Source organism: Capra hircus, chromosome 1 (assembly GCF_001704415.2).
Source record: "Capra hircus breed San Clemente chromosome 1, ASM170441v1, whole genome shotgun sequence".
NCBI classification, from domain to species: Eukaryota; Metazoa; Chordata; class Mammalia; order Artiodactyla; family Bovidae; genus Capra; species Capra hircus.
In genome coordinates this window covers 96,001,537-96,015,871 of record NC_030808.1, presented here as the reverse complement: position 1 = coordinate 96,015,871, position 14,335 = coordinate 96,001,537, and the positions used below count along the sequence as shown (strand labels likewise).

The 14,335-nt window shown below is 42.9% G+C and overlaps 1 protein-coding gene across 1 annotated transcript in view; it reads right to left on the bottom strand.

Annotated features, from left to right (window-relative positions):
• Nucleotides 1-12,889, bottom strand: part of SLC2A2 (solute carrier family 2 member 2) — a 34,983-nt gene extending 22,094 nt beyond the window's left edge. The window contains exons 1-3 of the mRNA XM_005675321.3: nucleotides 12,790-12,889; nucleotides 4,686-4,778; nucleotides 1,136-1,392 (exon numbers count right to left, since the gene is read on the bottom strand). Of these exons, the coding sequence (XP_005675378.2) occupies nucleotides 1,136-1,392; nucleotides 4,686-4,778; nucleotides 12,790-12,804 (365 nt within the window). The 5' untranslated portion in view covers nucleotides 12,805-12,889. The remainder of the gene's footprint in view (nucleotides 1-1,135; nucleotides 1,393-4,685; nucleotides 4,779-12,789) is intronic.

The following is a 14,335-nucleotide window of genomic DNA, read 5'->3' as shown; positions in this document are numbered from 1 at the left end:
AATACTTTGGCCACCTGATGTGAAGAACAGACTCATTGGAAAAGACCCTGATGCTGGGAAAGATTGAAGGCAGGAGAACAAGTGGACAACAGAGGACGAGATGGTTGGATGGTATCACCAACTCAATGGACGTGAATTTGAGCAAGCTCCGGGAACTGGTGGTGGACAGGAAAGCCTGGTGTGCTGCAGTCCATGAGGCTGCAAACAGATGGACACGACTGAGCAACTGGACTGAGTCGATGGGGGTGGGGGAACTCTAAGAGCTTTAGTATTTCACATGACTAAATGAAATTTGGATGTAAAGGAGTTCTACTGATGTTTTTAATCCAAAACAGGAAGCTTCAATCCAAAACAGAAAGTTGAGGAATTTGCTTCATTTGTGGCTGGGTTTTGAGACAGCAGTAGCAGCAGCTAGAAACCCCCTATCAAGTACACTGGGCAACTGGGAGTTGGTGACATTGACTTAACCTTATGATTTGACTGATCCAGATGTCAAGTTCTAATCTGAAAAGGAAAAACTGGGTGTCTGAGAAACGGAGCAATTTGGTAAAGCCAACAATAGATTTAAAAATTCCATGCCTGACTCTTCCCTTGAGTTCGTGACTAAACCACATGGGCTGTGGTTTCTTAATACATTTTATAAGTTATAAAGTCAGAGAATCAAAGTGATTATCTAGAAATACACACCAAATTCACTTTTTATGTAAATATCTTCACAATCAAGTAGTTTACTGCAACAGCTTTCTCTATTATTTGGTCCAGAAAGTAAAAGTGTTAATCACTTGGTCGTGTCCGACTCTTTGTGACCCCACGGAGTGTAGCCCACCAGGCTCCTCTGTCCATGGAATTCTCCAGGAAAGAATACTGGAGTGGGTTGCTATTTCTTTTCCCAAGGGAACTTCCTGACCCAGGGATCAAACCTGGGTCTCCTGCATTGCATTCAGATTTTTTACCATCTAAGACACCAGGGAAGCCCTTATTTGGTCCCATACCAACCTAACTCATAAGGTCATGAGTTGAAAAAAACAACTCTAAAACTATCCCACAAAATGGAAGATTATTTCTTTCTAAACAAATTCTGAAACCCCAAATAGTGACTTTTCTGTGTGTATGCTTATTTATGAAATTTGCCTACCTTCCAAGCTTGTCCCCAAGCAACCCTCCAAAGAACGATGCAATCATTCCACCAACTGCAAAGCTGGACACAGACAGAGACCAGAACATGGTGATGAGACTAGCTGATGTCATAGCCTCTTCCTCAGCCCAAGAGACTGGTGTTGGATCTCCTGGGCTTGTGGGCAATTCCTCTGTACTGTTGAGAGCATAGTTGTTGATAGCTATTCCGTCATCCAGTGAAACACCCAGAACATGTCTATAGTGGGTTATAATTACCTAAGGAGATAAAAGAAAGAAAAACAGCTGAAATATTTCAAACATGCTATATATTTTTGGCTTGTTTTTCCTTGAAAGTATTTGTTAGGTGTTCAAGCAGCATTATTTCAATTATGTGTGTTATGCACATACTAATGCATATAGATTGCTTACAGTTGACCACATCCTATAAAACAGGTCACAGATTCCAGTGCCAACAGGAACCTGGCAGGAACAAACAAGTAAAGGAAGCAAGAAGCAGCTTGATAACTTGAGGGCTGAAATATAGTCTATACTATTGAGAATATGGGCTCCAGTGGTAAAGAATCTGCTTGCTAATGCAGGAGACATGGGTTCAATCCCTGAGTCAGGAAGATCCCTGGAGAAGGGAATGGCAACCCACACCAGTATTCTTGCCTGGGAAATCCCATGGACAGAGGAGCCTGGTGGGCTACAGTCTATGGAGTCACAAAGAGTCTGATACGACTCAGTGACTAAACAACAACTATTGGGAATAGAATACTGAGTGGGCAGGATTTATTTGTCCCATCTGAAGGAGGAAGCTGCAATTTGAGACTAGCATTGCATGGCCTTTAATTTTTAAAGAGAAGCCAGACATGTGTATTTTTATGTAAAATTCTTCAGGCTTTAAAGATTGGCAACTGTCCATATTGAAACTATCCTGCAAGCTAAAAAGATACATTTCCATGCCACTGTTAGCCCTGCATAGCAGGGTTTAAATTGGCTACTGTAAATATTTTAACAGAAACAAAAAAGTGGATATAAGAAAAAAGTTTGAGAAAGTTGAGGCCAAAAATAAAGTTAGCATACAAAATTCAAACACCAGGTGCTCTATCCTTGCTTTAGGTGAGCGGCACATTTATTAATAAGTTTCCCAGCAGCCAGTGAAAAGAGAGGAAAACAATCATGTATATGGGTGAATTCTGAAGATCAAAACCAACTCAGAAGTGGCTGAAAAGGTATTGGGACCTAAAGAAAGTGTCTTGTATGGATCCTCAGAGTGCAGTAGGTAACAGAGTAAACAGTGTTCAAAACTAGATTTGACAGAGCCATATTTTATAATGTTTCAGTAGAGGCAAACTCAAACAAAAGTATAATTGAGTAAAGGCACATCCTTCCGGCTCTTCCTTCTTCCATGCCATTCCTCCGGATGATTTGGTCACCGCTTGGCAGCAGTGGGCTGGGAGGACCTCTAACAATGACCTGGAATGCAGCTGTCCTAGGCTGCCAGACATGGGCAAAGTCCTATGTGGTAAAGTCAGCTGATGAAGGAGAGAACTTACATCCTCTTATGATAAAAGAACTCCAATCCAGACCTTGCCTCATGGGAAGGTCACTCTATATGGATAATATACACAGAAGAAAGGCTGCAAGGAAATAGCCCAGATGTTTTCAGCAGTTTGCCCTACATGAATAATCATTAATGGTTTTCTTTCTGAAACATTCTGCAACAGGTATGCATAATATTCACAGTCATAAAAAAATGTGATTTTAAAAATACCCTAAAATAATCCCAAATGTCATTCTGCTAATAAAAAACAAATTCTTCTTTCACAACAGTGTTTAAACAGCTCTTTAAATACAGATGGAAGGGGCTAAAGAGGGGCACTAATCCTGATGCTGGAGAGGGGTGACCTCTGTTGTCAGGTCTGGCTCTAGGACTTGGATTAGAGGAGGGGAACCTTAGGTTAATTTTTACGTCCAACACTGAAGAGGATGGTTTAAATAAGGATTTGAAAAGTTCTCCAAGAAGAGAAAAAGTTCCACCAATGCCAAATTTCAGGAATCCTGCTACATTGGCACATGTTATCCGCCACAGAAAAAAAGATGTGACCCCCTAGAGTGATTCCTTAAATCTCTCAGCCTTGGCTCTCTGGTTAGGCACCACACAGCATCATGAATTGTGGTGCCTAACCAGAGAGCATCTTTTGGTCCAAGGAGCAACCCTTTTCAACAGACGGACTTGGCAAGTACACATTTCACACATTCACACCCTGTAGTCTCTTACATCTTCCTTAGAGTCCACTATGTTAAGAGAAGCAGACAAAATATGATAGGTTCACAGAGAACACCCAACAGAAGCTGGTATTGTCACCTTATGCCATCCCTTTCCCCAGCTTCTCCTCTCTGTCTCTCTCCCTCTTCTTCATTCACTAAATGCTTTATGTTTATATCAATCACTGTGCTTGGCACTGGTGTTAAGAGGAACACAATATCAGTCCCACCCTAAATGACCTGATGGTCTGAGTTAGGGAAGAGGGAGTAAAGTCCTGATTTCCCCCACTTACAGGCTGTGGGATCTGAGACAAATAACATCTCTCTCCTGTGTATTTCCTGGAAACCAGAGTAGGGATGCATACAGTAAAAGTGAAAAATGATAGAAAGTATCCAATATTAAAAATACCCAAAGAGTCAACGTGGAGAAAACCCAAACTTTGTTGGACTTCTTGACTTATTTAAAAGGTTTATATTATTTTACTTTGGATCATACATGGGAGACTGACGTAGAGGGAAGGACTAGAATCTTTCCAGTGTTAGGCTCCTACAGAGTTTCTCCTTTGCTTGTCTTTTTTTTTTTCTTGTGATGAGAACTCTTAGGATTTACCCTCTTAACAACTTTCATATATAACACACAGTTGTATTGGTAATATTTAATTACATTTGTCATGTTGAACATCACTTCCCTAGTACTTATCTTACAGTTAAAAGTTTGTACCTTTTAACTACCTTTATCTGATTCCACCCCCTCCCCACCCAAGGCTCCAAAATGCTATGATCTGGACAAAAAATGGGCATAACCCGGTTGTTGGGCGAATCAGCAGGGGAGAGCCTGTGTTGGTTCCTGACACACAGTGAGTTGGTGCTCGGTACATGTTTCTGCACTGAGAAAAGCCTATACTCCCACTGTTTCTTCTTACACACTGGCATTTCTATCCATTTTTGGCTAGGAGCTCTGAATATATGCTGCAATAAGCTCTTAAGCCTTTTTTTGTTTTTTGTTTTTTTAAATCCTTTTGGCACGTGGTATTCTGGCTGAAGTTTTCTGTGAGCTCAGCGAACAGCAGAATCAGAGATCAAGAATTATTCATTACTCTTTCTTTTTCTATGAGGGTTATTAAATGAGGAGTAAAGGTCAAGTTATGAGCATTGGAATCACGCACGTGGTACCTGACAGAAGACCGGATTACCACGTGTTCCCCATGTGGGCACACTTTATCTCTCTGGATGAGGAGCTGATATCTTTCTGCCACTGACAGAAATTGCCAAAAAGAGAACTTGTATGTTTCACTTGCCTGTTGAGGTGCATTGATCACACCAATGTCATATCCAAACTGGAAGGAACTCAGCACAGCAGTGAAGACAGCCAAAACCAAGGTGCCGGTGACCTGCGGGGAATGGAACACAGGGCTGGGAAACACCAGGCAATTCCAGTTACCCACCACCCGTCTGCAGCGCGGGCTTCTGACAGGTTCCATGGGCTGGTTCTTGCCACTTGATGCTTACTCATCATATACCCCTATGTTCCTGGCAGGGCTCATTCATATGAGAGTGTGGGTGTCTTTCATTTCTCCTATACTGCCAAAGCAGCAAAAAGTCTGGGACAGCTTCCTCCAGGGAAGGAACCAAACATCCTTCTCCACATGTGTGTGTGCTAAGTCGCTTCAGTTGTGTCCGACTCTGCGACCCCATGGACGATAGCCTGTCAGGCTCCTCTGTCCCTGGGATTCTCCAGGTAAGAATACTGGAGTGGGTTGCCATGCCCTTCTCCAGGGGATCTTCCCAACCCAGGTCTCCTGCATTGCAGGCAAATTCTTTACCGTCTGAGTTACCCGGGAAGCTCAAAAATACTGAAGTGGGTAGCCAATGCCTTCTCTAGGCTTCTCCTGCATTGCAGCTGGATTCTTTACTGAGCTACAAGGGAATCTGAGTTCTTTATATGAATAGGCAGGGTTTTGAGATAGGAGATAAGAGGGGTTCCTTGTGTCAGACTTGGCGTGTACTGGGAAGCATGAAAAAATTTTCAGTTAACACAAAACCCTAAGTGATGGGATCGGGGCATATATGTTTAAAGAAGCACCCACAGGACACGATACTAAATTATCTCCAAGAACTGCTTTACAAATGAAGTCACTTACTTTGCATCTTGACATGGAAGCATGATGCTGTATGTGCAGAGTTGTAAGTAGCACCCGGAAACTTGAACTTGAGAACCAAACCAGAAATGCAACCAAGAGGGCTGGGCATGGATGTTACAGAACGCAGAAGAGCAGCAAGGCAGGAGGCCCAGAAGCCGCTGTCGAGACCACCTCTTCCCACAGCGCTCAGCTCTGCCCTTGGCAGGCTGATGTTTTCTCCTGAAAGACTGTTGTGCACCTGCTCTCTGTCATACATGGTTCTGCATCTCATCTTTGTCATTAAATCTCCTCTCCTATAAGACAAGGGGCTTCCTAGGTGGTGCTGGCGGTGGAGAGCCCGCCTGCCAATGCAGGAGACAGATGTGGGTTCAATCCCTGGGTCGGGAAGATCCCCTGGAGGTGGAAATGGCAACCCACTCCAGTATTCTTGCCTGGAGAGTCCCTTGTACAGAGGAGCCTGGCAGACTACAGACCATGGGGAAGGACAGAGTCAGACATGACTCAAGTGATTTAGTATCACTTCACACACACTTTGTGTGTGTGTGTGTGTAATAGTTTTCTCTTGTCACTATTACAAAAAAATCAACAAACTAGTGGCTTAAGTAACATAAATGTATTACTTTACAATTCTTGTAGGTCAGAAGTCTGATACTAGTCTCACCAGACTATAATTAAGGTGTTGGCAAGCTGTGTTCCTCTCTGGAGGATGTAGGGGAAAATTCGTGTTGATAGAATTTTGGTCCTTCTTGTTGAAGGACCAGAGTCTGTGCTGGCTGTAAAGCAAGGGCCATTCCCAGCTCCAGAGGCCACAACATCCCTTGATTAGTTGTGCCCTTCCTTCATCCTTATAACAGAATCTCCCTATCTCAAGGTCCATAACAGTAAAGATGTTTGGAAGGCCCTTTTTTCTGTGTAAGGTAACAGATTCACATGGGACAAAGGACACAACCAGGGACAGTTAAGAGTATCTTTTGAGGGCTCTTATTCTGCCAACAGCACTCCTCACAACAGTACCATTAGTATCCCTATTTTATAGATAACTAGGCTAGGTTATGGCACCCCACTCCAGTACTCTTGCTGGAAAATCCCATGGGCAGAGGAGCCTGGTAGGCTGCAGTCCATGGGGTTGCTAAGAGTTGGACACGACTGAGCAACTTCACTTTCACATTTCACTTTCACACATTGGAAAAGGAAATGGCAACCCACTCCAGTGTTCTTGCCTGGAGAATCCCAGGGACGGAGGGGCCTGGTGGGCTGCCGTTTATGGGGTCAGACACAATCAGCGCAGCAGCAGGCTAGGTTAAGGTCTTACAGCCAGGAAGTTGTAGAATAATGATTTGGATCTAGAACCTATGCTTTTAATTACTTAGTTATTTTGAATTTCTCATGAATCAGAAGACATTCAAAAGCCAAACATATCTGAAAATCTAGGATCCTAATCTTCCTAAATTGGAAAAAATACCCAAGAGTGCACATATTCATAGAATTTGCCGATTTTGATGCTGAAGCCAAATGACCAAACACCCACCAATTCCAAGCGCATTTTCCTACCACTCACCACACAAATGCCCACCATCCTCACACACCCACAGAAGACTTTTGTGAAGTTTTTGGCAAAAAGTGAAAAGACAAACAAAGGCTACTCAACTGCTCCTCTCTAGCTCAGCTGAAGAACCTTAGGTTCTACCCAACATCAAGCCCAGAGCCACAACATACTCTCCCAGTTTCCTCCCCACATCACCTGTCCCTCCGGCAGCAGGGTCTCCCAGCACCCGGTGTCTTAGTGACGCCCCACCCACCCCAGGCTTCTGCTCTCTGCTGGCTCTCCGGCCCCTACCAGACAAGCATATGGTTCCTCTCTTCTTATTTTGAGTGCAACCAGGGACCATGGCAGTGGTGAGCAGGAATGGAGGTTGGGGGGAAGGCAGTGGCTGCAGCAGGTTTGGCCTGCTGTACCCAGGTGGTGCGGTGGTAAAGAATCCACCTGCCAATGCAGGAGACCCAAGAGACGCGGGTTTGATCCCTGGGTCGAGAAGATTCCCTGCAGGAGGAAATGGCAACCTGCGCCAGTATTCTTGCCTCAAAAATTCCACAGACAGAGGAGCCTGGCAGGCTACAATCTGTGCATGCTGCGTGCTAAGTCGCTTTAGTCGTGTCCAACTCTTTGTGACCCTATGGACTGTAACCTGCCTGGCTCCTCCATCCATGGGGATTCTCCAGGTCAGAACACTGGAGCAGGTTTTCCCTTCTCCAGGGTCTCTTCGCGACCCAGGGATTGAATCTGCGCCTCTTACATCTCTTGCATCAGCAGGTGGGTTCTTTACACTAGCACCCTGGGAAGCTCCAGGCTACAGTCCAGAGGGTTTCAAAGAGTGGACACCACCGAGTGCATGTGCTTGCATATGGACAAACACACACACACACACACACACACACACACACACACACTCCATCAGCCTTCCTCTGACACTCCAAATGAGTCTCAGTCACAACAGTGTTAGCTGTTCCTACATTTCTTTGACAAAAAGAAGTTAATTTTTAAAGATAGAACTCCTGTTTCATTACCTCCCAATTAAATTGTTCTAAGTCACTGCTGTAGGAATGCTGGAGTTGCCCCTAAGATCACTTTCTTCCACTTAAAGATAACAAAAAATACCACTGAGAAGGAGACAGGAGAGAGAGGTTTTTTAATTTATTTTTTAATTGTAAGAGAATTGCTTTAAAATGTTGTTTTGGTTTCTGTCATACAGCAACTTGAATCAGCCATAATTATATGTATATATATCAACAAAAGTCCATCTAGTCAAAGCTTTGGTTTTTCCAGTTGCTGCTGCTGCTAAGTCGCTTCGGTCGTGTCCGACTCCTAGCGACCCCATGGACTGCAGCCTACCAAGCTTCTCCATCCATGGGATTTTCCGGTAGTCATGTATGAATGTGAGAGTTGGACTATAAAGAAAGCTGAGTGCTGAAGAATTGATGCTTTCTAACTGTGCTGTTGGAGAAGACTCTAGAGAGCCCCTTAGACAACACAGAGATCCAACCAGTCCATCCTAAGGGAGATCAGTCCTGAATATTCATTGGAAGGACTGATGCTAAAGATGAAACTCCAATACTTTGGCCACTTGATTTGAGGAACTAACTCATTTGAAAAGACTCTGATGATGGGAATGATTGAAGGTGGGAGGAGAAGGGGACGACAGAGGATGAGATGGTTGGATGGACTCAATGGACATGAGTTTGAGTAAACTCCAGGAGTTGGTGATGGACAGGGAAGCCTGCCATCCTGTAGTCCACGGGGTCACAAAGAGTCAGATATGAATGAACGACTGAACCGGAACTGGAACTGGAGCTCCTCCCTCCTGAGCCTCCATCCCCTCCTCCCAGCCCACCCCTCTAGGTCATCACAGAGCACCAGGCTGGGCTCCCTGTGTTGTATAGCAACTTCCCACCTGCCACCTATTTCACACATGATAGTGTACATATGTCAGTGCTACTTTCTTCACTTGTCCCACTCAGGAGAGGTTTTAAATGTTTAGGAATCGTAGGATATTCTTAAAATCTTTGTCCTCTGGTCTTCCTGGCTTCTTTTCATTAGTGAAAGCTCTGGTCCTGCCACCCTATGGCCTGTAGTTCCCCACTTTAACTCCTCGAGAGAGAAATTTTTGGTCAGATAAGGAGCAATCTCATTTATTTTAAGCGGGTTATTTGAATTCCCAACTGAAGCGATCATTCCAAATATTGAAGTCTCTGGAACTGTTTGATTGCATTTTCTTTTTTTGTTTTGTATCTCTTACTTTCAGGCTTGATTTCCCTCTCTGAACTCCATTCTGAACTGGCTCTTTGTGTCCCATCTTTTCCTTTTCCATTGTCAAATAAACAGAGGTAACATTTGTAGTCAACCCTCTATGTGGTTAGATTTGGTCAGAGAAAGTTCTGTTTACGAGAGGGAGAATTTCTGAAAACTACTACATTTGAATTAGCCCATTAACCCTAATTCATTCAATCTATCATCCAAGAGACTGACCCACAAATAAAGTTACTTATAGCTCACTCTGCCACTTGGACCTGTTCTTTCCATTTTCATTTTCATAAGAAGGGCCAGCCACCAAAAGTATCAAGTCCTGGCCACTTTTTTGGAAAGAACCATTTGGACCTTAATAATTTTAAGTTAAAGAAAGCTATGCTCTATATCCAATTAAAAACATGCTGCTGGATAAATGTAGAAGAAAAGAATGTGGGCAAGTAGGGTAAACCTTAACATAGAACAAAATGTGGTGTTTATTTTGTGACTTAGAGGTCAGATGGAGTCCATCAGGAAAAACAAAACTTGGGAGTCAGAAAACCTATAAAAGTCCCATCCAGGCCCTTAACATCCCCAAGTGTCAGTTTCTTTGCCTCCAAAATGGGTATAATAGTTATGCATAGTGGAGAAGGCAGTGGCACCCCACTCCAATACTCTTGCCTGGAAAATCCCATGGACGGAGGAGCCTGGTGGGCTACAGACCATGGGGTTGCTAAGAGTTGGACACGACTGAGTGACTTCACTTTCGCTTTTTACTTTCATGCATTGGAGAGGGAAATGGCAACCCACTCCAGTGTTCTTGCCTGGAGAATCCCAGGGACAGAGGAGCCTGGTGGGAGGCTGTCTATGGGGCCGCAAAGAGTCGGACACGACTGAAGCGACTCAGCAGCAGCAGCAGCAGTTATGCATAGACTTATTATAAAGACTGAATAAGACACACACTATGCTCTTCCTATAAACAGTAAAAGGGCTATAAAACAACTGATTTTTAATCACATCATTATCATCTTGTTCATCACTCTTGCCAGAAAAACCACCTGTCAATTTTTCAAACATGGTTTTCACAACATTACTATAGAATATCCCCATTTTACAGGTGAGGAAACCAGGGCTTAGAGACTAAGTGGTATTCCCAACACACGTAGCTGGTAAATAACAGATACTCTTTTATTGGAACCCAAAGCTCATCTTAAACTCCCACTGTAAACAAAATGATTTTCAGATTTTCAGCAGCTATTGATTGACTAGGCCGGGAGGAGAAGCTTGTACTGTTTCCTCTACAAAATACCACAAACATCAAGTCAAAGGCAATCTGGCACTCAACTTTGGAAAAGTCCAGGAGTTTCTCAAGCTATAGAATTTTCAAGTTTCGAGGGACCTTTGAGGGCAATGGATTCTAGTCTAATCCTCCTTTTTTCAGTTTGAGAATCGAAGTCCTTTAAGTTGTACAACGCATTACTGGCTATATCCAGAGTGAGAATCCAGGGCTCCTACCCCTCAGTCTCCTGCTTAGCTCCTTTCAACCTGGGTGAATTTACAAAGGTGACAGAGTGCTTGACATTAGTTCTCATTCTTTCTGGGTTCCCTTTTTAGCCAATTCTTTAATTCTCAAGAGAAGTGCTATAGCACAATTTCTAGGGCTGCTAAGGGAAGGTAATAATCACTTTAAATGAAACTTGAGTATCTTCTCTGTGCCAGGCACTGTGGACAAGCACCTTCTGTTTTGCACTATCTACCAAACTTCAGTTGTTTGAACGCTACCTTCATGATTTTTTTTGCCAAATCTACATATATCTGTATAGTTATCAACTCAATATTTATCTTTATATTGCTTTTAAAGTTTTATCTACTTCAGCTGTATCCTGGGCTGTAATAAGAAATCATGAAATCCTAGTTAGTATTCCTTAAATATACATTATACAAACACACAGCTATTGATAGTAAACTGTTTGTCATCTGAGTTTCTCTAATATTATCTCATTTAATTACTTCCATACAGTAAAAAGAAAGAAAGAAAGAAAGTCAAGTCACTCAGTCGTGTCTGACTCTTTGCGACCCCATGGACTGCAGCCTACTAGGCTCCTCCATCCGTGGGATTTTCTAGGCAAGGGTACTGGAGTGGGTTGCCATTTCCTTCTCCAGGGGATCTTCCCAACCCAGGTATCGAACCCAGATGTCCCGCATTGCAGGCAGACACTTTACGGTCTGAGCTACTAGGGAAGCCCCACACAGTAAAGAACTATTATAATCCCTATCTCCCTTACTATATCCTTATGTTCGATTCCAATGTGTTTTTAATTTGTTGCAAGACAGAAAAACCATTTGAGAAAACATTACACAGACTAGTCAGAAAACGGAGCAAATATTCTTAAAATCTCAATTGGTAGATAGGCCAATTAAAAAACTTAACCCTCATATCACAGCAGGTAGGCAACATTAGCACACTCCCAATCTAGGATCATGACCGCAAAGCCTGTGCTCCTAGCCTTTTCACTCACTGACATGAAGGAAAGCTCGGCAGAGTAAGTTACACCAGATCAGAACCCAGAGGTCCCTCCTCGAACACCCATTTACCTACTTGTATGATTGTGATTTGGTTGGGGGACACTTATAAGGGAGCAATAGCACTAAACCCTTTCTCTTCTCAAGTTTTTGTTTTGAAAAGTATTTTTCTACGGAGAAATTGAAAGAGTAGTGCAGTGAACACTCCATAACCTTCACCTGTGTTCACCAATGGTTAGCCTTTACATTTGTTTCATTCTCATTGTGTGTGTCTGTGTGTGTTATTTGGCAAATCATTCGAAAATAAGTATCAGATGTTATGTCACTTTACTCTTAAATCCTTCAGCATGTACTAAGAAAAAGACATTCTCCTACTCCTATTATAATTATAATACTATTATCATATCCAAGAATGTAGTAGTTATGAAATATTTCTAATATACCCACAAGTTCTATCCCCATATTGTCCCTTGGAGCTGTTTCCTTCTTCCTTCCACAATCTAAGCTCACTTGTTGCATTTGGCTGTCAGTTCTTCTTTGTCTCTTTTAATCTAGAATAGTCCTTTTTAATCTCCTTTAATCTAGGACAGTCATTCTCATATATTGATATTTTTGAAGATTTCAGATCAGTTTCATGATTAGTTAGATTTGGGTTAAAGCGCCCTTTTTTGCACATTCCTTCAGTAATATGGTTATGCCATACCACTTGAGAAAACATTACACAGGCTAGTCAGAAAACAGAGCAAATATTCTTAAACTTCCAATTACTGAAAAAAAATACGATTTTTTAGCAGCTAAATTAACTATCAATTGGCCAAGAGAAGAAGGGTTCATCTGTAGTAGCTACACCCAACATTCCCCAAATCTTCAATATACTCCTACAGAATCCTCAATATGCTCACTGACTTGAACAGATTTCCCTATTCATGTCCTCAAATGGACATAAAACAACTGTACCTTGTCTTCTGTCATTTTATGGGCCGGAGTCCTCCTCTTAATTCCAGGTCTAGAGTGGCAGATGCAGTGGCCAGCTTCTGACTGTCCTTCTCCAGCTTTCTGAGACTAGTTATACATTAGACTAGGAGGGGCCAGGCCAGGAGGCATGAGGCCAAGTCTAATCTTGGGCAGAGGTGAATATTGATGAGAATCTAATCAATAAATGCTTTGCCTCTGTTACCTGTGGCTTCAATGTCTTTGTTCCACCAGGAAAGAAAATGGGAGCAGGTTTCTTCTGTGTAAGTTACAAACCAGAGATGGTTGTGTTTTAAGGCACGTGCTAAGTGGGGCAGTAACCAGGGGCAAGTGAAAAAGAAAGCTTATAGAGTCTTTTATAGAAAATGAGATATGCTGGGCTGCCCTGGTCTGTTGTGCGGACAAGAAAGACAGGCGCACAGGAGGCAGACGCCCTGCAGAGAACCAGTGCTGTGGTGCTTCTGCTTCAGAGCCAGACTGTGTGGTCAGGGGTCACTGTAGGCTTGAGTGGTTACCTGAATGAACTTGGACAGTCATGAACTTGGGTTTGAATCTCACCATTTTTCTAGTGGTGTCACCTTAAGCATGAGACTTTTCTGTGCCTTAATTTTTTCACACGACAAAAGAACAGAATATACCCTTTTATTGATTGGGTTAAATGTGGTAATATATGAAAGAATAAGTGCTCAGCAACTGCTGGTTTTTGTTGTTTTTGCTATTACTGTTATTGGTTCAGTGTATGTCAGGAAGTACCAGTCAGGGGCAGTAGTGGAGAGGTCTCAAATAAACCTGCTCACAGGGCTTGGGCTTGTGCCCTTCTGTGTATCCTCTGTGATGTCTAGTCCTTGTGGTGAGACAGGTGACATCTCATTCGGTTGAGCTTGAACTGTGTCTAGCAGAGAGTGTTACTGACTCCACTGAGGCTCAACTGGAACCAGTGTCCAACAAAGAAAATGTAACGAACAGCCCCTAAATGAGGGGTGTTACAAAGAAACAGAGGGTGAGGATGTAAAGGAAACTCAGACTTCATTTGTCTTTTATTTCTCCGCCCTCTTTCCATTTCTGTCACTTCTACCAGATAATGCAAGTGAGTCAATAATTCATTTCAACTCACAGTCTCAGGCTCTGCAATGCACGATATAAAAAGAGATTTCAGAGCTCATAATGCATACGGAGAGATAAATGTAACTATAGACAACAATACAGTAATTTCTTGGTGGAAAGGCTTGAACGAGTATTATTAGCAAAGATAGTTAATCTTTATGAGTTCTTGGTTGGTGCCAGGTGCTGGTCTCAGCACTTTACACGCATTAACCAGTTCAATCACAACAGAAGGCACTCTCCGTTGCACAGCCACGCTTTAGGGGGCAGTTTTGAAATCAGACTTTGAAGACCCCAGGTAGCTACACTCCTCTTCGTGCATAGCCTGGCTCCTGGCTTTCTGCTCTAGTTTCAGCAGGTGATGCCTACAGCCATTGTCAGAGCGTCTTAAATCAGGAGAGGACTCCTTAGCAATCATTTTCCAGTGACA